At 41.1% G+C, this 26,714-nt stretch overlaps 1 protein-coding gene across 1 annotated transcript; it reads right to left on the bottom strand.

The window, feature by feature from the left end:
* Positions 1–848: 848 nt before the first annotated feature.
* Positions 849–26,703, bottom strand: LOC134866018 (collagen alpha-3(IV) chain-like). Its single transcript, XM_063885909.1, has 52 exons — positions 26,668–26,703; positions 24,924–24,977; positions 22,399–22,488; positions 22,211–22,255; positions 21,972–22,016; positions 21,776–21,838; positions 21,642–21,695; positions 21,457–21,483; positions 17,000–17,068; positions 16,773–16,835; positions 16,654–16,689; positions 16,167–16,211; positions 15,896–15,973; positions 15,710–15,763; positions 15,554–15,619; positions 14,268–14,309; positions 14,124–14,177; positions 13,973–14,014; positions 13,262–13,340; positions 13,022–13,057; positions 12,702–12,878; positions 12,249–12,338; positions 11,936–12,019; positions 11,696–11,766; positions 11,431–11,619; positions 11,106–11,277; positions 10,905–10,994; positions 10,720–10,824; positions 10,316–10,410; positions 9,568–9,718; positions 9,286–9,399; positions 8,816–8,980; positions 8,502–8,588; positions 8,137–8,277; positions 7,800–7,898; positions 7,602–7,700; positions 7,180–7,319; positions 6,923–7,049; positions 6,736–6,816; positions 6,466–6,564; positions 6,211–6,258; positions 5,823–6,005; positions 5,501–5,631; positions 5,214–5,286; positions 4,852–4,926; positions 4,460–4,585; positions 3,983–4,078; positions 3,500–3,709; positions 3,225–3,402; positions 2,677–2,791; positions 2,421–2,593; positions 849–2,132 (listed from the first exon to the last, which is right to left on the bottom strand). Exons 1-52 carry the CDS (start codon positions 26,701–26,703, stop codon positions 2,021–2,023), a joined length of 4,974 nt encoding a protein of 1,657 aa, XP_063741979.1. The 3' UTR covers positions 849–2,020.
* Positions 26,704–26,714: the final 11 nt, after the last annotated feature.

The following is a 26,714-nucleotide window of genomic DNA, read 5'->3' as shown; positions in this document are numbered from 1 at the left end:
TAAGTGAAGTGTTTAAACAGCTGTTCCTTAAGGATTTTAACAGTCTATGGATATAAAAAGGGAAAAAAAATCCCATTCACCGGTGAGGGTGTAACAATATCTCTGTAGTTTGTATAGAGTTTACCAGCAGATCATTAAATTAAGTATAAGCAGTACACAAAAATATTGACATGGCATTTAATAACTATGGATTGACATCTGACATGAACTGGAATTCATTTTTTTTAATATGGGAACCTACATTTGTGTCTTACATTTTATAGTACGCCATTCTTTTCTTGCCTTAGACACATGCAGCTAATCTAATGTAAGGCACATGTGTGGAGGAAACTGAAAACACACGACCTTCTCACATAGGAGACAACCTTGAAACACATCAACCTTTCAACAAATCGCCATTTTAACCCAATTATAGAGGTGTAGAAGCCTAATATAGCCGCCTAAACAATTAGTAAGTGCACTGTAGGGAGCTGAATAATCCTGTTAAGAAGGCTACCAAGAGCACTTTACAGCGGAGTGTTTCTATCCATGCTGACAACTGCCTGCATGTAACACTTAGTTCATTTAGGTGGCATTCAAGGAGTGGCTGCTTGTTCTATCAGGACTTTCTCAGATGTGTTAGAACTTCACTTTTAATGAGTTGAGAAATTGCCCCAAAAATGTCAAAAACTAATGATATAATCAGTGTGATGCTTCATCACAGCCGTAAAATTCCCAAAAAGGGTTCAGCTCCTCTTCAGTTGTTGTGTTAGCTGCCTCCCTTGCATAAGCGTGTGAGGCTGCTTGTTATTTCTGACTCCGAGCAATCGATATGTTGGAAGATCTGCTTGCCAAAAAGCAACAGTATTTTAAAACCAGTGTTGTCAAAGGGTGTTGTACTTTTTGCATCTAGTTATATGGAACGTTTGCATGTATTGATCAGAGTGACAGATATGGATGAGAGAGTTTGAATGGCCGTTCCTAAGGGACCTATTCCTCTGCTGATACTTTTCTGAATGAATACTGCAGAGAAATAAGATGTTTGCTGGCTATTCTGGACAGATAATTAGTTGGATTAGTTTAAAAACAGGCTGTTTCAAATCAATGGCCCCCTGTGGAATAAACAGGGAGATTAACATTTCATTAAAATAATCCTTATTTTGTATTGTATTTTTATTACTTCAATTGACAATTTAAAATGAGAAAGATTTAATGCAAAATAAATTGATACCTTAATGTGCATTTTTGTCCCGAAGGCACACAGACAGCCTCCTGACAGTCAATTTAGAAATGGATTGGAGAAAGTTGCAGGCAGTGTGAGTGATAAAGTTTAATCTATTCAATGCATCATTTCACTTGCTAAGCAAATCAAAGAAATGCTTTTAGAGGGCATAAATGACTCAATATGTGGGTTTGAAAACACGACAACGCAATCATTCCAAAGCGATTTACTACATACTGCCTCGCCAGTTTAGGAACATGCGTGTAATCTGTCCGTGACATCATACCTTTTACGTCATTCACTGACATCAGCAAAGTATAAACACGTCGATTATTTCTCAGTCATTAGAGGCTTGTCCAGGTCCCAGATGGCTACCTTTATTATGTCAAGCATGTCAAGTAAAACTGAATATTTCAGTGAGAATAAACACACATATAGGATGAATTAGTGCTGCTGTACTAGTATTACTAACACATCAACAAGTAATACCTTAATCACTGCTATTACCAGCTGCTCTTAAGGTTATAGTTTATCACAGATTTAATTATATAGAGATGGAACAACACAGTTTCTATGTGTATCATGACACGCATTAATTCTAATATACACTACATCAGAGATTATAAGACACCCAATATTAAAACTTGTTTTAAATTTGCTTAAAATTGCTGTTTAATTCAGACCGATATACAGACTTGTGTTACTTGAAAGCACCAGTGATACAAACAGATATGCACACTTCAAATTGCATAAACAGTTGTGTCAAATTTGTCATTATTTTCATATGTCAAATGACATTGAAGAGTAAGATAGCCAATGTTAATTGTCCCCACGTTTGCCATCTGTTGGTTGCCATGGTTTCCTACAAACTTGACAACGGCTAATGACACTTTGTAGAGACGGTCCCTTCACTGTGTGAGGAACAGGTTTACTGTAGGAGAGAGCAGAGCACAAACACATTACAGCTGTATAAGGGCTTGATTCAAAGTGACATGGTAAAACGGTTCAAACATATCCTTTCTAAGTAGAATAAGGTTATGATTCTGAAACAGCATTGAGGTAATCATAGGACATGCAAAACAAACTAAAAAAATGCTAATGAAACTCCTCTACAATTAGCAGCTGTTAATGTCATCATCACAAACCCAAACATCATGCGTGTGATTTAAACTGCAGATCAAAGAAGGGATCCCCATGGCATGAGTCCACAAAAGCTTACCTGAACATGCTGTTAGGGTCTATTGAGGCCAGCCAGTAGCTATAGGAATCAGGGTAGTAGTTACACGTTCCCCTGCCATGACACTCTATGAAGGGAACTTGGCGGAAACTTTCCAGACACGAGCCAGGAGAAACAAGCGGCTGGGAGGAGCCATCTGCTCCGGCTCCCGTTTGCTAGAACGGATGAAGGAAATATGAAGAAAATTCAATGAAAGAGACACATCAAGGGACTAAAAATACAAAAAACGCTCTTTTACCATGACAAATGAGTATCCTTTCCATAGTGACTCCCAGCCTTGGGGACATTCAGGTATCAGAACTGTCTGGCTGTGGACGGCTATGACATTGGATGTGCTTTCACACACTGAGCACCTAAAACACACATGCATAAAAACATTGATATTAAAACTGTCGAAAGATATTTAAAAAAGGTTATTTCATTTAATAGAAAATGTACAAAATGTTTTATTTGCTTTTAAAACAGTAATTTAACAACAGACAGGAGGTATTTCAGATAATATCCGGACCTTACATGAATATTATATAAAATAGCTAACAATGGTGTAGCTGGTAATGTCATTATATGTAGATATTATTATCAAGTTTGCATGTGATGGTAATATTATAGGTGATGCCAATACTTACCATTTGTTTATTTACTTCTTCTTCTTGTTTTATGAGTTTGTTATCATTGTTTTCTTTTCTGTTTATGACATCTTTGTACCTTTGTATGATAATCCCAAAAACTGAACTATAAAGCAATTAAACAGTATTAGATGAGTGTGTGGATATGCTGCTGTCGCACCTGCTGATAAAGGAGGCCTGTCTATCCCCTGTGATGGAAACCATGTTGGCGGGCAAAGCAGTGTCAGTGGACAGCCAGTAGGAGTAGTCGTTACGAGAAGCATAGCGGCAGGTTGATTCGGTGTCACAAAACAGGAAGGGCATGGTGGTGAAACGAGGTAGACAGCTTCCTGTGGTGCCTGAGAGACGGAGTCAGAAAATGACTCAAATGTAGTATGTATTTAGGATGCAGACTTTGCAAATGATTTCTATTAATAAAGTTCTCCACGCTCTTACCAAGGTCCTGACCATGAGCTCTCTCATTTCCGTTGATGAAGAGGAAAGAGTAACCAGAGTAGATGAAGGTAGTGCCATTAGGGCATTCAGGGATGCTGGTTTTCTGGCTGTGTCTGGCAATCAGAAAACTGTCAAAATAACTCGGACCCCCTTCGCCTGGCCGCCCTGGAGGGCCCTTGTTGCCTGGGTTACCAGGTCTTCCTGCTTGACCTGCAGAGAAAACCCATTATTAATACAAATAACAACGGTACTATGTTTTTAACTGACATCATGTGAGTGGTTTTGTTTGGTTATAGCGGTGTACTACAATCTTTGTCACCACTTATTCTCCCTTTGGACTAAAGCGTGTATTTTTTAACATGGAATTCATATTGATCACCATGATGTAGTTGGTCATACTGTAGAAAATTACCATTTTTAATCATAACATATCATCTGCTGTGAACTGACATACACTCCTTTTTAAAACACATATACACACACCTGGCAGTCCTGATCTTCCTTGGTCCCCTTTGTGGCCAGTAAATCCGGGCTGGCCGCTTGGGTTGGAGCCACGCTGTCCTTTGATGCCCTGTTGACCTGGAACAGAAAGATTCAGTGTCACATGGGGTTAAAAATCGAAAGAAAAAAAAGGCTGATGGTAAAGTTTTAACAAGCATGAAATAAAAACTCTGTACCTGTGACGTTTGAGTTTCAATCTATTTGTTTTTGGTTTGGTTTTTGACACTTTCTCTATAAGAGTTTCTAGAAACAGAAACCATTCTTAATGATATTAGTATAAAAGCATAAAAAAGAGAAAAGCAATAAATAAAATAAAGCTAGTTTTGAACAATGTCCAACTTCATTTAATACATAGGAAATATCATGGTATTAAACTGACCAAAAAAAGGTGCAGTATCTTTGGCAACGTACCAAATCTTAAAATCAATAAATCGAAGCAGCTAAGGTTATACTGTGTACCTGGTTGGCCTGTTGGTCCTGATGGCCCTGTGCTCCCTGGGGATCCGCGATTGCCAGGGGGACCCGGTGGGCCAGAAAGTCCTGGTTCATACCTCACCCCGACCACTGCAGGTTGACCTTTGTTGCCTGTAGTGACAGAGCAGGAGCATTTGTAAAGCTATTAAAAATACATTATACCTGTATGACATGGCTGACATATTTCCTGGAATTAGTTAAGGGCAGCAGAATGCTAACATTGCCGATAATCAAGTTAGACTAGTTATCCAACAGGGCTCGGTGGAGTATTTCATATCTGATATGATCTAGAAACGTCTAGGAGATATCAATAGGGATCAGTATTATTCCTGATTATTTTTTAACAGTAGCAAACCTAAGTCAAACTTTTGCCGTACCAGGACATCCAGGAGAGCCTTTTACCCCAGATTGACCAGGAGGGCCTGGGATGTATCCAGGGTCTCCCTTGCCACCTGAAACACAGAGGTTTTAAATATATTTTAAGGAAATTATCTTGTCATTTTACCCTTTTGTGGAAATTCCATTCTTGGATATCACAGAAGAAACTGTAATGAATCCTCATAAATCTTATTATTCTCTGTCCACTGTTTTCTCTGGCCAATTTATATTTCATCCCAGTTGTGGGATCATAAATCAATTGTGGACTCTAACTCTTCTCTGGAGACAGATATGCTATTGTCTGGCAGAGAATTGAAAGAAAACACCAAATCTCTAGGCTCAAATGGACATGATAAATTACCTGGGTTTCCATAGATTCCAGGAGGACCAGAATCCCCTCTTGGACCTGGGCGCCCAGGTATGCCTCTTGGACCCTAAGGAGGAAGATTAAACAATGAAAGGTCAAAGATTAGGCTTCAGTTGTGATGTAACTAAGGATTATACTCATTCAAATATAAATATATATAAATGTAATAATATAAATATGAAGAAAAACAAAACACTGGACATAACATTGAAATACTAATCCGACAGGTATTTTCCCAGTATTTAGTCTGCATAGAATACGTCGATATACGGCTCACTTACAGTCCGTCCGTGGTGGCCTGATTCTCCTATGGGTCCACTAGAGCCCGGGCCACCTGTAAAACCTGGGTACCCTTTGTCTCCTTTAAACCCTGGCATTGTTGGAACTGGATGACCAGGTAAGCCACGATTGCCTACATTAACAGGAGGGAGGAGATAGTTATTTTATTAACTGAGAACCATGCCAAGAAAACAATTATTAAATATTTTGAACAGTTTCAAAAGTACTATTTTTGTACATCTTGTAAAACACAGCTATCAGGATATATCCCACTTTCCCCCAAGGGTACGTGAGACACTTTATCCTCCATCTGTATATCCTTACCTGGGCTACCAGGATTGCCCGGATAGCCACGGTCTCCTTTTGACCCAGGAACACATGCTCCTTCTCTTCCTGGTAGTCCTTTCAGACCAGTGGCTCCAGGTGAACCTCGAATTCCTCTATCACCTATTGGTCCAGGACCCCCTGGAAGAGACAAGCTGAGGGGACCAGGGCTCCCGGAGGGACCTACAGTGCAGAAGTATAAAAGTGTGGCATTACAGTGCTAATAACCAACTAAAGACAATAAAAAGTGTTCATGTAAAATGTGTTTTGTGCTATGCAACATAACAGGTACAAAAGAGTGCTCATCTGGGTAAAATACAAGTGTTTTTAAAATAAAGGATTGTGACACAAGTTTGTTAAACTCTTAAATCGTTTACCTGAAACTCACCTTGTTGACCTGTTTTACCACGCCTACCAGATGTCCCTCCTGATATATCTACAAAGAAGAGATGGAAGAACAGGTTAAGTTTGGCCGCAGCCATGGCTTTGACAGTACCAATAGCTATGAAATAGACACTTTTCTACAGGCCAGGGGTATGAACATAAAGAAAATATAAACTGTAAAACTTGTAGTTTTGTCATATACATGATGTGCAGGAGCTCTGAAAACCATACAGATCTGCGAAAGGAAAATTCCCCTTACTAGTGTCTCCTTTCGGCCCCGGCGGTCCAGGGATGCCATCGCGGCCCTGATTGCCTTTAGGACCTTGATAACCACTGACGCCTTGTGGCCCTGGTTCACCTGAGAAAAACAGATGTGGTCAAACTGCAAACATATAATAGAGCAGTGAAATCATAATACAGATTCAACTTCCTCGTCTTTCAAAAGTGGGTGGCGTAACGGTTGTTGAAAATTGATTAATTATACGTTTCCCTTCATTAGCAAAAACAAGTTCTGGTTAAAGGACATTACCAGCTGGTCCATTGGGTCCTAACTGCCCTTTGCTTCCTGGAGGTCCATCTGAACCCTCAGGCCCTTGATAGCCTGGTGACCCTGGGGTGGTACGGTTGGGACAACAGAGAGGTGGGAGGTTAACTTAGTGGGGGCAAAACATACGACAATCATAAACTGCCTTGTCTTTGTGAGCAGTGGTAGTAACCATTTTGACCAACAGGCCCTGGGTTCCCTTTGGCTCCATGGTTTCCTGGTAAACCTAAAGGTCCAAAAGAACCAGGTTCTCCTTTCTGACCCTTCATCACATGAGGATTAATTGATCCTGGTTCACCCTGGATAAGACGAACAGAAAAAAGAAAGGAATCTCTATCGTTTTCTCAAAATGGCACACTAGTATTTTAGTAGATTGGACCATGCTTTGCTGCATCAGTTACAAAAAATGGTTGGATCAGTCATCCGTACCTTTTGTCCTACTGGTCCAGGTAGTCCATATCCATAGTAATTTGGCTCTCCATTAACTCCTTTGTTACCGGGTGAACCTGGTACACCATCTGGACCTGGCCCTCCAGGGATTCCTAGGTCTCCTTTTAATCCCTTTGGGCCTGTGAGGGTTAAACCAATCTGATTATTTAAGGTAAGATATATTTAAAGAGACTATGATATCAGTACAATGTAAGCTACACTTGGCAGTACAGATTATTTTAGAGAATTATTTTATAACTATATTGTAAGCCTTTAAGGGTTGGTCAAAGACATTAGATTGTATTGTGAATTTGTAGTAATAGAGCTATTTAGCAGAATAACTGTACTTCAGTGAGGTTAGAGATGTGACTTGTAGCAAAGCAATCAGCATGTATGACAATAGATCAACATTTATATCCTACCTGGAGGCCCTATGACTCCCGGGTCTCCAGGAGATCCTTGAGACCCTGGAGAGCCTACTGAGAGCAGGAGTCCATCAACACCTGGTTCACCTGATGGACCTGGACAACCACGGTAGAAATGCAATTTCACAAACGGTTGATCTGGGGGCCAGAAATACTGGCAATTGTATTGATACAGATGTGAAACTGATAACAAACCTCTTTGTCCGGGAAGCCCTGGTGCTCGACCTATCCCTTTCTGCCCTTTGGGTCCAATACTTCCAGGATCTCCATGGACTCCACATAGACCAGAGTAACCTTACAAAGAACACGTAGAGTTAAAAAAAAGAACAACCACCACGTAGGCTTAACTTGCAAAAACAGCATTTATTACTTCACATGCACTATTGCAAGAGCATGACATGCCCTTTGATATAACAACCTAAAAGTAATGTAAAAAAAAGATACCTTAAAACCTATCAGTTGTGTTTTGTGGAACAGCTGTAAGCATTTCGCAATAACATTATTAAAAAGTAAGAGTCACTGTGAAGCTTACCCATATTGCCTGGGTCCCCTGGGGGCCCCGAAGCAATAACATTTTGTGATGCTGAAGTGCCTGGAGGACCTCTAAGACCTGGTTCACCGTTCATGCCTGGTGGACCTGGCGGACCTCTTGCCCCATGTCGGCCAGGGGAACCTGTCAATAGAGGCTTTCATTCTATCATAATTGTGAACCTCATATACGACTACGATTTGTCATCAACCATTGTTTAAAAACTGACGCAAGACTTTTTAAATCAATCTTTCTGGAAAAAATATGTAGTTGATATAGTGTACAGATTTGTGTGTGAGTGTGTGTGTGTGTGTGTGTGTGTGTGTGTGTGTGTGTGTGTGTGTGTGTGTGTGTGTGTGTGTGCGCACCTATTTGGCCTGGTGCACCGATAATTCCAGGGAGCCCTTCTGGTCCATACCCTGGTAACCCGTCTGGTCCAGGATCTCCTCTCATTCCTAGAAGAGTGGAATTAATGAAAACCAGCTCTATGTATTCTATCTACATTTTGTGATAAAACAGGATGATTTAATAACCATGACGTTTCAATACTGACGTCTTCATAATAAATACTTTTGAAGTACATTAAAAAGTTATTATTTTGAAAAGTTTAAAAGACCCACTTCCAATCTATCTAGAATAAAACACCTTGAAAAACGTGTCTGTCAGAGAAACAATACCGTACCTGGTTGACCGGGGATGCCATGTCGTCCCTTGATCCCTTTGTGTCCACGAAGCCCACTTAGACCTAGCACTGATGGCCCAATTAAGCCAGGTTCACCGGGTGCGCCAAAAGGACCAATCCCCGTCACTCCAGGGTTCCCTTTCTCCCCCGGCGGACCATTAGATCCTGGAAGAGGGGAGACAGAAGAAAATTGAGTTGGGGAGCAGAGGGAAATACTGTATGTTGTTAAGGGAATGGTGAACAAGTATATAGTATTTCTTTATGTTATTATTAGTAACATAATTAATGTTAAATATATCTTTTTTTAATGTTTTAAAGTATTTTTAACCCTATAGGAAGAAACTTTATACACTTGTTGGACATTTTAGAATTATTTTTGTTATTTTACCTTCTATTGTCGTTCATCTACTGCATTCATCGCCTCTCTGGAGTTGAGTTACATACATCACATGACTTCAATAAACACTGACCTGGATTTCCTGGATAACCGTCTGGTCCTTGAGTTCCCTTTGGACCAGGAAAATCACTTTTACATGAACCTTGATTACCAGGAGGTCCAAGGGGCCCAATATAACCTTTACTTCCTGTATATAACATAGACCAAAGCAGTTAATTGATGAACAAGTGTTTGTATGAATATATATGCAATGCATGAAAGCACAGGTCTGTGTGTGTTTGATCCCTGCATTATTTTCTTATTATGGATTTCTGTCTGTGTGTGGGTTTCAGTTTTAAAATTGATTTATGCGTACCTTTTTGTCCTTTAAAACCACGATTGCCATTTGGTCCTGGGTTCCCAGGTAGGCCAGGGATCCCAGGATCTCCCACAGGCCCCTGAGCTCCTTCTTCCCCTGGTGTCCCTGGTGCTCCTGGGGTGCCAGAGTATCCAGGGACACCATCACCCTGATGATCACAAACACACAGAATATTATTTATTTATCGATTCATTTAAGCAGGGTAATTTTATTATATTGCAACACCATTTTTGGTAAAAAAGTCAGGGAAAAATAAATCTATTCAAAAACCCACTAAAATGAGCACTTGAATGTTTTGGAAAAGTTTTAACTTGCATAGTAAGCGATAACTTTATTCTGCACTACTATAACAAAGCCAACCACTAAAGTCACTTTTCTGCTCGTCCACTGAAGGCAAACTAGTAATCACATATAGTGCTATTGGGTCACATCATGTCAATCTTCTCATCATACTCTCAGCAAAAAGTGTCTTTACCAAATGTACATGGATCTCTTGCTGTCTAATCCAAGATCTCAACAGAAAAAATATAACATTTAGAAGGGAAGCTTTGATATATATTTTTAAGTCCCTGTTTTTAATCAGCTTCGGTATTACACAGTGTCAACCCGTCTGTATTTTAACTGGAGACCTTTAGTTTGACCCTTTAATTTGCTTTTATTTATTGACCAATACATTTCTAATGTACTATTTGTAGATGTTAACTATATCATTATATTTATATCAGATATAGTCTGTGTCTCTGACCTTCATTCCTGCACGACCAGGAGGGCCTGGTGAACCTTGCCGACCAATATCGCCAAGAGTTGAAACACCAGCGGGACCTGGCTGCCCCTTGTCACCTGAACAAAACCACACACACACACACACACACACACACACACACACACACACACACACACACACACACACACACACACACACACACACACACACACACACACACACACACACACACACACACACACACACACACACACACACACACACACACACACACACACACACACACACACACACACACACACACACACACACAAAGTTAACTATACTTTTGGTTGCTCTCCATTTGCTTAAGAAGATGTTAACTTCCAAAAATTGATTCTGCTATCTATGTGGCTTTTCTGCTTTTGCTCAACAGCATGTGTTACCTTTCTGTCCTCGGATCCCTGGCATTCCAGGAAACACCTCACCACTTTCTCCTTTGTTTCCCGGAAAACCTGGTAGTCCTGGGATACCTGGCGCTCCGTGATGACCTGGATGTTTGTTAGTAAGTATGGAAATGCTTCCATCATTTATTGTATGTAAATGTAAATACCATATTTCACATACGTACCTGGGATTCCGGGGGGACCAGGCAGACCCTGAAATCCAGGCGGTCCAGGAAGTCTTATGGGGTGGATCTGGCTGGGTTCGCCTTTCTGGCCTACCAATAAAGGAGTAAGAAAAGTAAAGGACACCCAATGGCTGTCTATCTACATGTGTGTTCATGCATACATTTATGACAAATTGTTTAAAGGTCAATGTGTTTCTTTACCTGGAGTTCCAGCTTGTCCGGGCAGACCAGGTACACCAACATCTCCCGGACTTCCTGGAAGTCCACTAGGTCCGTATCCCACTGGCCCAGGGTAGCCAACAGGTCCTGGTATGCCTAAAAAACCTGGTGGACCTGGGAAACCTTGGTCTCCCTCTGCACCATGGAAGGGATACTAGAGAGAAGACTGAGAACTTATTACAACAATAACTTAAATTATAAATTATGTTGCAAATGGCTAAGAATTAAAGAATCTTGAAACATTACCATGTGGATAAATGTCAAAACAAATTGCATGTTAATTTGAAACCTGACAAAAATTTCTCACCGAATCCCCTGGGGGACCTGGTTCGCCTCTGCGACCTGGTTGTCCAGGAAATCCAGGGAGTGCATATGCACCAGGTCTGCCAGGGTATCCCGGGTCTCCTTTTGCTCCCTTTATCCCAGGAGTGTTGTATGAATATGAGTCTCCTCTTTGTCCTTGAGGGCCTGGAAATCCCATTTGACCCATAGGACCCTTCAGAGAAGAATTATTGTTCAAAAATGTTTGGAAAAAATAAAGGTTTTATGTTTTTTAGGACGTGCGTTCTTACTTGTACTCCTGGTAAGCCAACAAGCCCTGAAAAACCTGGATCACCTTTGGCACCTGGTCCTGTGTTATATCCTGAGTCAAGGAAATATACAGATTGTCTATTCCAGTTTAAAACATTTCATACTCTATTCCTCTTGTCTACACTATTGTATATCCACAACTTTAAAAAAAAAAGAAGCATTTCAGTGTTGAAGAAGGACAGATTTGATATATTCTGTTTTCCTCCAGTGAGTGAATTTACCAGGGAGGCCAGGTAGGCCCCGGGGACCTGGTGGTCCAGGGATTCCTGATCCAAGACAGTCATAACAGGGCTCCCCTTTAATTCCTGAACAAAGATTAACAATTGGAATATTTTGAGCTGAAACTAGTCCCAATTATGTTATACAATATTATGTTTTCTATCATAACACCTCCCCCCAGTCCATTACAGAGATACATAAACTGCTATGTTATAACAACTGCATGCAAGATTTTAGCAGTATTAGTGACTTGAACAGGTGTCAAACCAATTACGAACAAAGTAATTTATTTATGAAGGACACTTCATTTCCCACCTTTCATTCCATATGTTCCATCATATCCCATAGGTCCAGGTTTACCCGGCACCCCTTTCATTCCTGGGGGACCGTTGGTTAGCCTTTTAGCTGCAATCAATACCAACAACAGTCCATCAGTCAACTTATTATGGTTACCTAGAAATGTGACATTCATATCAAAATGCATTTCTATTCGAAATTACCAAAAAATCAACTCATAGTTAAAAATGTGTCTAGTTTAACTAAGGCAATCCAATCCAATCTTGAACATAATTGTACCATGTTGTTTCTGATAACTGATGGCTCATTTGTTAAACACGCGCCTGTCATCCTTTACGATCACATAGAGTTAATGTTGCGTGCATTAGTGCAATAGAACAGCAGCCATTTTATCTTAACATCACAGAAAAGAGAAGAACGCAAGTGAGCTTTGAAAAGATGTCTTTTTACAAGGAAGGTATTTACACATACCACTGTCTTCAGGTTGTCCAGGTGGGCCCGGATCCCCGGGAGGCCCTGGATCACCATCATCCCCATCTAGACCTGAAGGTCCTAGATAAATATCCCCAGGCTCCCCAGGGTGCCCTTTGGAGCCCGGAAAGCCATTAGGACCACGTGGGCATGGCACATTTATCCCAGATGAATGGCCTGTGTAATGTATATAGAGAAACTGTAAGTAATATATTTAGACACACCAAAAGTAATATATATTAATACTTCACCTTTTAAATACAGTATTGAGTGATAAAGAGAGGGATAGAAAAGATGAGAAAAGCCTCTTCACTACACACCTGGAGGACCATCAGGTCCAGGAAACCCTTCAATACCTGAGAAAAGTAGTAACATGTTATTCCTAGAGGCATATCTGCTGAAAGCAAACATTAGTCTATACATTCATCACTATTATGGCTACAGAAATATAATTATTCAATGATGGCAGACACTGACTTAGGGCCACCAGATCTACATGTATGCGTTTTTCATCTCTCCTTGTTTCTTTCTGCTTATTACAAATAATTATCTTTGTTTACCTTGACGCCCAGGTGGCCCGGGAAAGCCTGGGAAACCAGGATCTCCGCGGTATCCTTTCAGTGGCTCAGGCCCAAATACCTTAAATATAATCATAAGGCACATGTAAAGAAATCAAAATGAAACAGCAACAAATAAAGAAGCCCTCCCACAAGGGGGCACTAAAGATCACAAGTGGTTTGTCTTCTCTGAGGTTGAGGAAAAATAGTGGGCTCCTTGGTAGACCACACCTCTGCGACCCCCGCTCTCAACCCCTTAATCAGGTCAGCCAGCTTCTCCTCTGCATTTTTTGGAGTCAGAGTATAGACAGTTCATGAATAGACAACATGTCTTACCAACCTTTAAAAGTTGATCAGTATCTAAAAAGAAAGTAAGGCTATATCTTGAGAGTTACCTTTACGTACTATTGAGGTACAACACAGATTTTGAACATTATGTGCCATTTTTGGTGAGAAGCTATCTATTAACAGTCAAGCTAAATGAAAACAACTCCAGGAAACAAAACAACAACAGATAAGTGGCAAAGATCAGAATGTGTTTGAGAGGAAAAAGCAATTGAGTAAGTGTCGAAGGGGGGCTTCAAGGAAAAAGCTACGTAATAGGCATGGATGCAATAAACATCTCTTATAGCATTGAAAATTGTATTGGAAACTGGCTTAAAAAAACACCAAGTTCAGTGAGTACTCAGTATAAAATGAAAAGGATATACTCACATCTCCAGGTTGGCCAGGGGGACCCCTTTCTCCCTTTTCACCCTAAATATAACAGTTCAATACAATAGTATAATCAGAGAATGAAGTAACAAAACATACCAACTGACTCAAAAGACTTTAGTTATTATTTTGCATATAAGAAATCACTGACCATCTCTCCTGCTGTCCCTGGATATCCCAGAAGCCCTCCACGGCCAGGCCTTCCCTAAAGAAAACTATGTTGTATTCAAAAGCCACAAACACAGTAAGACATAATACCTCTGCATACATCCATGATCATAGCAAAGAGCGGTACCACATATGTTTGTCCTGGTTCACCATCCTTCCCTTTCTTTCCCTGTAAGGACAAAAGAGGAAGGCAGTGAGCAATTGGCAGGTTCAACTTTCTATAAAGAAAACAGTTTATGAAAGACCTCAGGCATGCGTTCATTTATTGAATTATTAAGGATTTATCTTTGATTGGCACAGTAAGTATTAAAGCAATCCACAGCAAGGATTTAGGGAAGGCCCCTCTTTCATTCCATATGAATAGATGTAATAAGAAGATGCGCTTTCCTAAAAAGCATCATTCAGACGCATGCCACAAGCCTTTGAAAAAAGCAAAACAAAATGAAACCATGTTTAGAGCATAAATCAGGCTATCCACATGACACACAAAATTCTAGGTCAAGCTCAGATTTGAAATTCTCAACCACATTGGGTGGCTTCGATGCATGGAATCCCAACAAATATCAGGAGCAAGAAGTCATATTGGTCAGCTAAAGATGTCACTGTTGTAAACAAAACAAAACAAAAAAACGTAAAAAGCTGTAACGTCCTCCATGTGCAATCAGACTTGAGGTTTCGTCCCCAAACCTGAACAGAAACCTTCCCCTTGTTTCAAAGCGGCTGGATGGGCCTTAACTAGGGAGCCACAGCAGGTAGTAGTAACATTATTCAGTGTAACTTGGGCTGAAGCAATTTTTTAGGAACTGAATTTTGAGAAATTGTGTAAACAGACTGATGATAAGGTCAATCTACCTTTATTGTCTCTTAGTAAGGGAATTGCTGCATAAAAGCAAGACACAATGAACCGCATTGAATAGTAAAAATGTGCAGACACTAAGATAAGACAGAAAATTAGTCACAAAGCTATTCACTCTGCTGCATAAATCACAAGTAAACAAACACGTCCTCCTGCTTTACTCGCTCAGAAAGAAATGCACGACTTGTAGTTATCTGAGAGCCTTCCTAAACCCTGTTTATCTTCCAGGAGTTTCACATTAATACTTTCAACTGACAGCGGGACAATCAATAAGGGCTTTAATTATTTTTTTGCAGCTTTGTGGCAAATCACATTCAATTAAATGCTGCATTACTGCCCTCTGCTGATCATCCTTTATTCTTTAGCTATTCTCAGAGTGTAACTGCTGGCCCATCAATGCAATGTGAAGTGGTTACATCTCTGTTCGCCGGGAAAAAGATATGGTGTAAAAGTATATAAGACTTTTTTTCACACCGTTACATTTCATATGTATGCACAATCCATAAGGAAGGCTTAGAGGTGAGGATGAGTGGAAGAGGTGGCATGTAGTATCTTACTTCTGGACCCTGCAGTCCTTTGTCTCCCTTTTCTCCTTTGGTGTTATAACCATCACTAGGGTCCCCCTGAGAACAGATTGAAATAAAGACAGGGATCAGAGAGATAAATAAAAAACACTAACAAGCTAATTAAAAATGTGTAAAGTATATACTTACTGGCGCACCCTTGCAGCCCTTTTCTCCTACATCTCCAATGACTCCTCTTTCACCCTGAATGACACATTTCAGGTTATTTTTTTATAGTTGCAATGAAAACTTTTTATCTTTCCAACATGTTAAATTAAACAATATCCTTTTGAATATATTATTGCTCCAGTGATTTGACCTCAGTCTGTACTGTACCTTCAACACCAGAGTCCCTGTTTGAAAACTGTTCATCGGACCCGGTGGACCCGGCGGGCCTCTTGGTCCTTGTCTCCCCTAAATCAAACACATTGAGTTTATCGTCAAGGCTAAATAAGACAAAATGCAAACATAAAATTGTATTTGGCTGATGCTTTCTATCCAAAGGGACTTACATACTGTACACTTTAATACCATAAACATGCCTACCGTCTTTAAGAGATCCTAAAAACATAGCTGTCAGCAGCGCACAGGCATCAAAATGAATTACCCTTGGTCCTCGAGGTCCTAGGATACCGCCAATGCCTTCTTGACCCTGTAGGATGGGAACACAGTCATGATTTGTTTGTATAAATAAATTGTTCTATCAGTATTTTATTCAAACCGTCTCTATTTTATATATTTTTTCCAATCAGTTGTGGTCAGGTTCTCACTTTTTTTCTGAAAGTGAACAGAAAACCTGTAGACAATAACACATTCAGATGTTCACATTAAATTCCAAAACACTGTCTTACCAAAAAACAAGCACAGTTGCCAAACAGTGTACATTATATCAACTACTAGGCAATGTTTCCACTTTCCCAGGTAGTTTGTACATGGTTAACTATGATAATAAGAACCAGACCAAAACAAAAACCCAGCAGCTGTGGTTCTCCTCTGTACCGTCTATACACACAGATAATACTCACACTCGTTCACAGGCAAAAGCTGTCACACACGTACAGACCAAACTATTGATCCCTATTCAATAAAATTACCTTAGATCCTGGAGCCCCAGCACGACCAGGAATCCCCTGTTCATAAGAAAACAGGTAGATCAAACATCAAACACTTTTGTGCTATATTTATTCTCTGCAACCCTGAAAACTTTACTCACGATAGAGCCCCAAGGTCCATGGTCCCCTCTTTGTCCCTGATCTCCAGGGTACCCTGGACTTCCCTGAAAGTCAAGGGACGTGTCCTTTACATTAATACACAAGCAAAATATATGTAATACAGTACTACTTTTATATTTCTCATTTAATTCTAATGACTTTCATGGAACTGTAATATATCGTACAGACAGAATTATATTATCATTAATAACATAATCTAAACAGATACCGGCTTTCCGCCCCTTCCAGGATGCCCAGGTGTACCTGGTGGTGCGTTTATTGATCCCCAAGATTCACCCTGTAAAATAGAGGAAGAAAGATTATCAAACATTTAGTTATTAAAAAATGACTGAATGTGTGTTAAAATATCACAGTTTGGCTCTGCAGGCTACATCACTCATTTTTATGTGTCTGTGCACTTGACATGCATGTATGCCTTCTGAATTATAATGAGGGGTTGCCTCTTTTACAAGGTTGCATAAATCGCACTTCTCATTTACCAATTCAGCAACCTGTGCTTATAAAATAGAGTTACAAATGACAACTAGTTAAAGAAAAAGGGGAAAAATGGTTGATTCTTTTTTTAAGGGCCTTGACATTAATGTTCAGGCGCTGCAGCAGTTTGTACCATGTTTCAAGGTTTCAAGGTTTCAAGGTTTCAAGGTTTTATTTGTCATATGCACAGCAGATACAGCGTATATGTTGGCAATGAAAATCTTATGTCGCGTGCTCCTCCAACAACTCAACATACATGGTGCAAAAGATAAATAAAATAGTGAAAAAGAGAGAAGAATATTTACAATATTAACAATACAGATTTGAGGATGTGAAATATATACATATGTGGAATACATTGAGAGTATTTACACACTTTACACTGTTGAATGAGGAGGTATGGACAGATGCATATATTATGTATAACAGATGTATATGGCAGATATGTATAATATATATGTATGTGTGTACTATAAACAGATGTGAGTAGACATTCACAGAGCTCAGGAGTTCAGTAGTCTTATAGCCTGTGGTATAAAACTGTCTCTGAGTCTGGTGGTCTTGGTCCGGATGCTGCGGTACCGTCTGCCAGACGGCAGCAGACAGAACAGATTGTTGCTGGGGTGATGGGGGTCCTTTAATATCCTACCGGCCTTCTTCCTACACCGCTGGGTGTAGAGGTCCTCCATGGATGGCAACTCCGTCCTGGTGATGTGCTGAGCAGTTTTCACCACCCTCTGTAGAGTCTTACGGTTGAGGGCAGTGCAACTGCCATACCAGGCGGTGATGCAGCCAGTCAGGATACTCTCGATGGTGCACCTGTAGAAGTTGCAGAGTATCCTGGAGTCCATGTTGAACTTCCGCAGCCTGCGGAGGAAGAAGAGCCGCTGTCGAGCCGTCTTGGATATGACCCTGGTGTGATGTGTCCATGTCAGGTCCTCACTGATGTTAACCCCGAGGAACCTGAAGCTGCTGACTCTCTCCACAGGAGTCCCGTCGATGGTGATGGGTGTGTGTGCTTCTCTCTGCCTCTTCCTGTAGTCCACAATCAGCTCCTTTGTTTTGCTGACGTTGAGATGGAGGTTGTTGTCCTGGCACCAAGATGTCAGGGCTCTGACCTCCTCTCTGTACGCCGTCTCGTCGCCGTCTGTGATCAGGCCGATGACGGTCGTGTCGTCAGCAAACTTGATGATGGTGTTGGAGCTGTGTGTGGCCACGCAGTCGTGCGTGAACAGGGAGTAGAGGAGAGGGCTGAGCACACAACCCTGAGGGGCTCCGGTGTTGAGGGTCAAGGTGGAGGATGTGATGTTCCCCATCCGCACTGCCTGGGATCTGCCCGTCAGGAAGCTCATGATCCAGTCACAGAGGGCGCTGTTGAGCCCAAGGTCCCTGAGCTTAATGATGAGCTTGGAGGGCACAATGGTGTTGAATGCTGAACTGTAGTCAATGAACAGCATTCTCACATAAGTGTTCCTCTGGTCCAGGTGGGAGAGGGCAGTGTGGAGGGTGAGGGAGATGGCATCATCCGTGGACCTGTTTGCTCTGTAGGCAAACTGCAGGGGGTCCAGTGAGTCAGGGAGGGAGGATGTGATAAAAGTTTTGACTAACCGCTCAAAGCACTTCATGATGATGGAGGTGAGTGCAACTGGGCGGTAGTCATTGAGGCAGATGGGTTTTGTCTTTTTGGGGACAGGGACAATGATGGACTCTTTAAAGCATGTGGGGACTACAGACTGGAGCAGTGACCTATTGAAAATGTCTGTGAACACATCTGCCAGCTGAACTGCACACACCTTGAGAGCACGGCCAGGGATGCCATCAGGTCCTGGAGCCCTGTGTGCGTTGATCCTTTTCAGAGCTCTACACACATCTGCACTGGTTAAAACCAGTGAGCAGGGATCCTGGGCCTTTGGTGCCTCCACAGCCGGGGGCTTCTCAAAGCGTGCATAAAATGTGTTCAGTTCATCTGGGAGAGATGCAGACACTTCCTCAGCACCACTCGTTGTCCTTTTGTAGTCTGTTATTGTTTTTAGTCCAGACCACATATTTCTGGCGTTGGAGCCCTTGTAGTTCGACTCCACCTTGTCCCTGTATTGTCTTTTCGCACTGCTAATAGCTCTCCGGAGTGCATACCTGGAATTCCTGTACTCATCCAAATCACCGCCGCTGTGCGCGATGGCCCGTGCTTTAAGTTTAGCTCGGACCTCGCCGTTTATCCAGGGCTTCTCATTTGGGAATGTCCGTACAGTAATCCGCGGCACGACGTCATCGATGCATTTGCCGATGTAGCAAATGACCGCGTCAGTGTGTGTGTTTATATCGTCCTCCTCAAACACACACCACTCCGTGATGCCAAAGCAGTGGCGGAGAGCAGAGTCAGACTGCTCGGACCAACGCTGCACTGTCCTTGTCACAGGTCGGTCCCTCTTCAGTCTCTGCCGGTAAACAGGGAGCAGAAGAAGAGATATGTGGTCTGACTTGCCGAAGGGGGAGCGGGGGAGGGCTTTATATCCATGCCGGAAAGGAGTGTAAACATGGTCCAGTGTATTTCCACCGCGCGTGGGGCAGCTGACGTGCTGATAGTATTTCGGCAGGACTTTCTTCATGTTGGCTCTGTTAAAATCCCCGGCCACAATAAATGCGGCCTCTGGCCGAGAAGTCTCTGTCCTGTCGATAATCCCATACAGCTCCTCCAGCGCTGTGTTGTTGTCAGCGTGCGGCGGAACATACACTGCTGTTAGAACAACAGATGTGAACTCCCTCGGCAGATAAAAAGGCCGGCATCCGATCATGATGTGCTCTAGGCTGGGAGAACAGTCCGAAGAAATGATCTCCACATCTGAGCACCAGTTGTTGTTGATCATGAAGCAGACACCTCCTCCCTTGCTCTTCCCTGAGTTTATTGTCCGGTCCTGGCGATGAATGGAGAATCCGTGTGGAGCAATGGCGGCGTCCGGTATCGTGGGGTCGAGCCAAGTCTCCGTGAAAACCAAAACATTACAGGTCTTAATGTCCCGTTGAAATGCCACCCTGCTACGGAGTTCGTCCAGCTTATTATCCAGGGATTGGACATTTGCCAGAAGTAAACTCGGTAGAGGAGGCCTGTTTTCACGTTTCCTCAGCCTGACCAGGACCCCGGCCCGGGATCCTCGTGGTCTCTTCCTCCTGCGCTCCACAGGTAGAGCTCCAGCAGGTAAACACGGAGACTCTCCATTGTTTGCAGGTCGTCGTGGATTATTGCTGTCCACCAGCGACCTGATGTGTAAAAGTTGTTCTCTATCATATTGGATGATAGGGCTCGCTTGGGCGGTTTGCATGTTGCAAAAAAAGTTAAAAACAACCAACAAAGTAAAACAATAAAAACACTAAAATGTGGAGTTGTTGAGGAGCTCGAGACACGGCAGCCATCCTCGGCGCCATCTTGCTAATTGCCATCTTGCTAATATGTGTCTGCACGATAAGGCAGAATTGGTGGGGGAGCGAAATAGTAACCTGCTGTACTGGTATGGTAATCTATCTCAGTCTGGTCAAGTCAAGTCACAAAAAAGACATTTAAACCAACCTACATTGACCAACATGTTGTACCGACCAGCGAATACATGTGTTCTGTCTCCATGCTGTTTTTATTTTTACCCCTTAGATCACAGAAATATCACAGAAAAAGGACCCTTATGGTAAAACAGAAGAGTGTAGTTTCTTTAGACTACACATATGGAGTAGTTTCTGCACTTGTATACAATGTGTTGGGGTTTGGAAGATTTCTAAAATGACTACAGATCAACACCTTGGGGCAAACACTGCAACAGAAAATGACCAGGATTATAACCCATACCAATGTCCACAAGAAAAATGTCTAATGTAGTAGGTCCATAATATATACACTTTAATAACACTCAATGCTAGCAATCTTGTGAATACAAACAAGTGTTCAGATTTTGAGAATTAACTATTTTTTTTGTGTGCAAAATGATGGACTTAATTGAAGAAACAAAACAAAGAAACATCTTTAAACTAGTTATTGGTCTCACATGGATTAGGTATATATGAGCTCTGGGAGCTTGAGGAGGCAGGTTCCTGGTAATAAACGTATTTAAAGGCTGTAAGTGCTGAGCAATTCTGCAGTTTCCCCCTTGCCTAGGATAAAAAGCACTAAACAACAGAGCGTGGGTGGCGCTGCATCCATTTCATTACCTTAGGTCCAGGCAGACCGGGTGGACCCTGTAAAGTAAAGACAAAGTCTAAACAAATTATAAACAGTAAACACAATCCCTAAAGGTTTATTTAAGGACGGCATTTCAAAATAAAAGACCAAGGTTGATAAGTGTAACAAATTGTATTTGCTTACAACATAATGTAACACAATATAAATAACTTACTGAATATCCATCATTGCCATTAACCCCGGGTAAACCAGGAAGTCCATCGTCTCCCTGGAAGTATGCAATAGGTTCAAAGTAAGACCGCTTCGAGTTTGCTGCCATGAAACTGTTAATGTGTAACATTTTCTTACATCTGTTCCATTGCAGCCTGGAGCCCCTGTGAGGCCAGGAAGCCCTTGTAAACCTGGGATACCCTGTAAAAGAATATCAGCCAAACTTATCTATAAGTCATTTTTAAACATGGGCAGGAACATGCACTTGCACACAATACATAAATCGGAAGATGAACAGAGTAACACTGATGGGCAAGAGAGTACAATAAGTCACCGGTAAACCATGAGACCCAGCAAACCCTTCTTTTCCTTCAGGTCCCTGTAATGAAGGAAACAAAAACAGTACAAGCTTTTTAAAGACACACACGCTACAGAGTGGATACCTGGTCTAACAAAATGTTTGCATTCACACATATACACATATGTTTTAAACACAAGTCATTTCAATTTTTAACTGAATAGTCAGTCACTGAGACATACAAAAAACACACAACAAACACCCAGCTATGTTACCGGATCGCCTTTGGGCCCCACAAGTCCATTGGGCCCAGTTTTACCCTGTCAAAGACAGCATAATTAATCTCATTGATCTGGTAAAATGCAGTACAACTACAAAACAAGGGATGTCAATGTAAACAAGGAGGAAGTGTCATTTGTCACAGTCTATATACATTTTAATTTAACAACAGTATCGCATCTACCTTTGGTCCTGAAGGCCCAGCATGACCATCTGGTCCTGGACGACCTCCAGACCCCGGAGGACCTGGAAGTCCTGGGAAACCTTTGTCACCCTGTGAGTGTGTGTGTGTGTGGTGTGTGTGTGTGTGTGTGTGTGTGTGTGTGTGTGTGTGTGTGTGTGTGTGTGTGTGTGTGAGTGAGTGAGAGAGAGAGAGAGAAGGACAAAAGGGCAGTAAACAAATAATAATAAATATAAACAGTATCTACATACAGTGGGGCAAAAAAGTATTTAGTCAGCCACCAATTGTGCAAGTTCTCCCATTTAAAAAGATGGAGAGGCCTGTAATTTTTATCATAGGTATACCTCAACTATGAGAGACAAATGAGAAAAAAAAAATCCAGAAAATCACATTGTCTGATTTTTAAAGAATTTATTTTCAAATCATTGTGGAAAATAAGTATTTGGTCAATAACAAAAGTTCATCTCAATACTTTGTTATATACCCTTTGTTGGCAATGACAGAGGTCAAACGTTTTCTGTAAGTCTTCACAAGGTTTTCACACACTGTTGCTGGTATTTTGGCCCATTCCTCCATGCAGATCTCCTCTAAAGCAGTGATGTTTTGGGGCTGTCGCTGGGCAACACAGACTTTCAACTCCCTCCAAACATTTTCTATGGGGTTGAGATCTGGAGACTGGCTAGGCCACTCCAGGACCTTGAAATGCTTCTTACGAAGCCACTCCTTCGTTGCCCTGGCGGTGTGTTTGGGATCATTGTCATGCTGAAAGACCCAGCCACGCTTCATCTTCAGTGCCCTTGCTGATGGAAGGAGGTTTTCACTCAAAATCTCACGATACATGGCCCCATTCATTCTTTCCTTTACACGGATCAGTCGTCCTGGTCCCTTTGCAGAAAAACAGCCCCAAAGCATGATGTTTCCACCCCCATGCTTCACAGTGGTATTCTTTGGATGCAACTCTGCATTCTTTCTCCTCCAAACACGACGAGTTGAGTTTTTACCAAAAGGTTCTATTTTGGTTTCATCTGACCATATGACATTCTCCCAATCCTCTTCTGGATCATCCAAATGCCCTCTAGCAAACTTCAGACGGGCCTGGACATGTACTGGCTTAAGCAGGGGGACACGTCTGGAACTGCAGGATTTAAGTCCCTGGCGGCGTAGTGTGTTACTGATGGTAGCCTCTGTTACTTTGGTCCCAGCTCTCTGCAGGTCATTCACTAGGTCCCCCGTGTGGTTCTGGGATTTTTGCTCACCGTTCTTGTGATCATTTTGACCCCACGGGGTGAGATCTTGCGTGGAGCCCCAGATCGAGGGAGATTAGCAGTGGTCTTTTATGTCTTCCATTTTCTAATAATTGCTCCCACAGTTGATTTCTTCACACCAAGCTGCTTACCTATTGCAGATTCAGTTTTCCCAGCCTGGTGCAGGTCTACAATTTTGTCTCTGGTCTCCTTTGACAGATCTTTGGTCTTGGCCATAGTGGAGTTTGGAGTATGACTGTTTGAGGTTGTGGACAGGTGTCTTTTATACTGATAACAAGTTCAAAAAGGTGCCATTAATACAGGTAACGAGTGGAGGACAGAGGAGCCTCTTAAAGAAGAAGTTACAGGTCTGTGAGAGCCAGAAACCTTGCTTGTTTGTAGGTGACCAAATACTTATTTTACCGAGGAATTTACCAATTAATTCATTAAAAATCCTACAATGTGATTTCCTGGATTGTTTCCCCATTCTGTCTCTCATAGTTGAAGTGTACCTATGATGAAAATTACAGGCCTCTCTCATCGTTTTAAATGGGAGAACTTGCACAATTGGTGGCTGACTAAATACTTTTTTGCCCCACTGTATACACATAAAATTGCTGTTGGCAAATTAGGGCTCGTTCAAAGTGAAAGAATTAAGTTAAATTCACACATATCATTTGTTAATGTTTTCAAATAGTATTACTGCTAACAAACCTGAAACAACATCAGGAAAACTTAATAATATAGTTGAAATGTTGTCAAGTGTTAGGCCCTGTAAAAAAACCTGTCAATAACTTTAGGGCTGATGCTTTTGACACTAACACTGATGATAGCAAAGTGAAAATGAACATATTTACTACGAGTAAATATAACATTTCATTATTCATTCATTAATTTGAATTGTCTTTTTGCAATGAATATCGAAAGGGCAGTCATTACAGTCACATGGTTTGTTGCAGAGCATTGGCTAGACTGAACTATAAGACTGAAAAGGGATCAGTGTGTCATACTCTCTCTCTGCTTGGAGCTCAGCTAGTGGCTTTATAAGTGGACAGCTGGTTGCTCTTGAAAAGGCTAACATAAAGAAGTTTGATGTTGAAACACACTTAAAAAGAAGGTATTCATGCTTTTTCAACAATGATATGTCAAGGCTCTGCAACTGCAATGACTAGTGTAGAGGTGGACAACTGCACCTAAATTCTTTGCTTGTGAACGCTGCTGTACAGTATGGTGTGTTTTGAATGCAACAGGATGATTGTTTTGAACAGACCATGATCTACTTACCCTGCTGCCTTTCACTCCTGCACAGTGGCATCTCGACTTTCCATTGCACACACACTAAAAAGAAATACAATTTAAAAAATGTCGAATATGTATTTGAAAAACAATGTTTATAGAATTGGATTCTATGTTGATATAGAAAGAAGTGGTTTTCAAATGCTTTTGCCCATGACCGACTTATAAAGGAAAACTGTGCTTCCCCACACTAGTGTTAAGCAATATCCTTTCCCTCTCATACGAACTGCAGAAAGTGGTAACACAAGTGAGATGAACATGGACTACAATTGTTCTTTCACCTGAGTCTTGACAGCCTTGCCAGTATAAAAGCAATTTATTCATGTTGAATTTGATTATTTCAGCTTTATTTATTTCACCATGGCAATATTAATGTCCCTATGCCCCCAGAAGTGTCATCCATCACTTGTAACTTATCAAGAATTTGTTAAATTCAAAATTGTTTGCTGCATTTGTGAGGAGGATTTATGGAAGCAATTTGTACAATGTCTTTGTTTAACACAGTGGCCTTTAACTTCAAGGCTGTAATCATAACTGCTCATCAGCAGAGAAAAAGGTTCAAGGAAGCTAGCAGACAAAGAGGGTGGAGCTACACTAATAACAGATGTAAGGATTGGGTTGTCTCTAGGCTAAATAACAGGGTCAGTTATAGGCTGAGATACTGATATAATAAATAAACCATCATCAAGTGAAGTCATTTCAGACGTATTAAAAACTAACCTGTCATTTTCCAGCAATAAATTACAGTGTGCTTCTGTGCTCCTTGACAAAAAAAGTTGGAACATTGGATCTGATAAGTCTCATATTGTTAAAAATTCTATTTGAAATTGTTATCTTTTCTTCATACCGTTGGAGATGTGTTTGGCCATGGCTATAACAGCTGCTGGGCTATTACAGCACAACAACAAAGATGTTCTCGTCCGTTATGAGCCGTAAGAATTCAGAATTTTACTATTAATTTAATTTTCAATTTAATAATAATATACAAAACTTTTTTTTACAGGAAAAACTGTTTACTAATTTGCAGTTTGTCTTTTCTTTGTAGGCTTTCAGTTAAGTCCTGGAGGTCTGTTTTGCTTCTTTTTCCTTCTTCCACCATATCCTGTCCCCTTTCAATGACTGTCTATAAAAAAGCCCACCAACATAGCCCAGTGAAGTGAATAATGTACACAAGGGAGGAAATGTGCAAACAAAACTGCATTTGCATTTCCTTAAGATTCAAGGTGTTTGAAGTTGAGCGTAGCCACTACAGTTACAAACAGATGACAACATTGTTTATTAAACTGAGTGAATGCCACTAACATTGTACACAACAGGAAACAGACAAGGAACGTACTGTCACAGAATAAGGCTGGTGTCCCATAAACAGTGACTGTGAGGTAAAGTTAAAATATGAGACAAGTTATTTAACTTAAATGTTACAGATGCATTGCCTAAAAAGGAATTGGAACAGCCGCGATAAAAGCTATTATACTTTTCCTAAACAAAGCTCACAAATCAAAGTTCACACATCAACCATTATAGCTCTAACACAATCTCTGCTATCAAAGAAAGAAAAAGCAGCAGTTTGATTCTGACAGAATGACAAATTAGGATTGTGTCTACACAAAGGTACAAAGCATAAATGTAAAAAGAAAAAGGATAAATAAAGTGCATTTAAGATAGAAGTCTAGAATCGGTTATATTTATAAAATCAGTAAGTAATTTCAGTAAGGAAAATAAAACATCTTACATCGTTGGCCCCAGTGCCCATCAGCAACACAGCCATCAGGATCGGAA

Source organism: Eleginops maclovinus, chromosome 6, assembly GCF_036324505.1.
Source record: "Eleginops maclovinus isolate JMC-PN-2008 ecotype Puerto Natales chromosome 6, JC_Emac_rtc_rv5, whole genome shotgun sequence".
Classification (NCBI taxonomy): domain Eukaryota; kingdom Metazoa; phylum Chordata; class Actinopteri; order Perciformes; family Eleginopidae; genus Eleginops; species Eleginops maclovinus.
The sequence above is the reverse complement of the archived record's forward strand: the minus strand, read 5'-3'. Positions and strand labels throughout refer to the sequence as shown.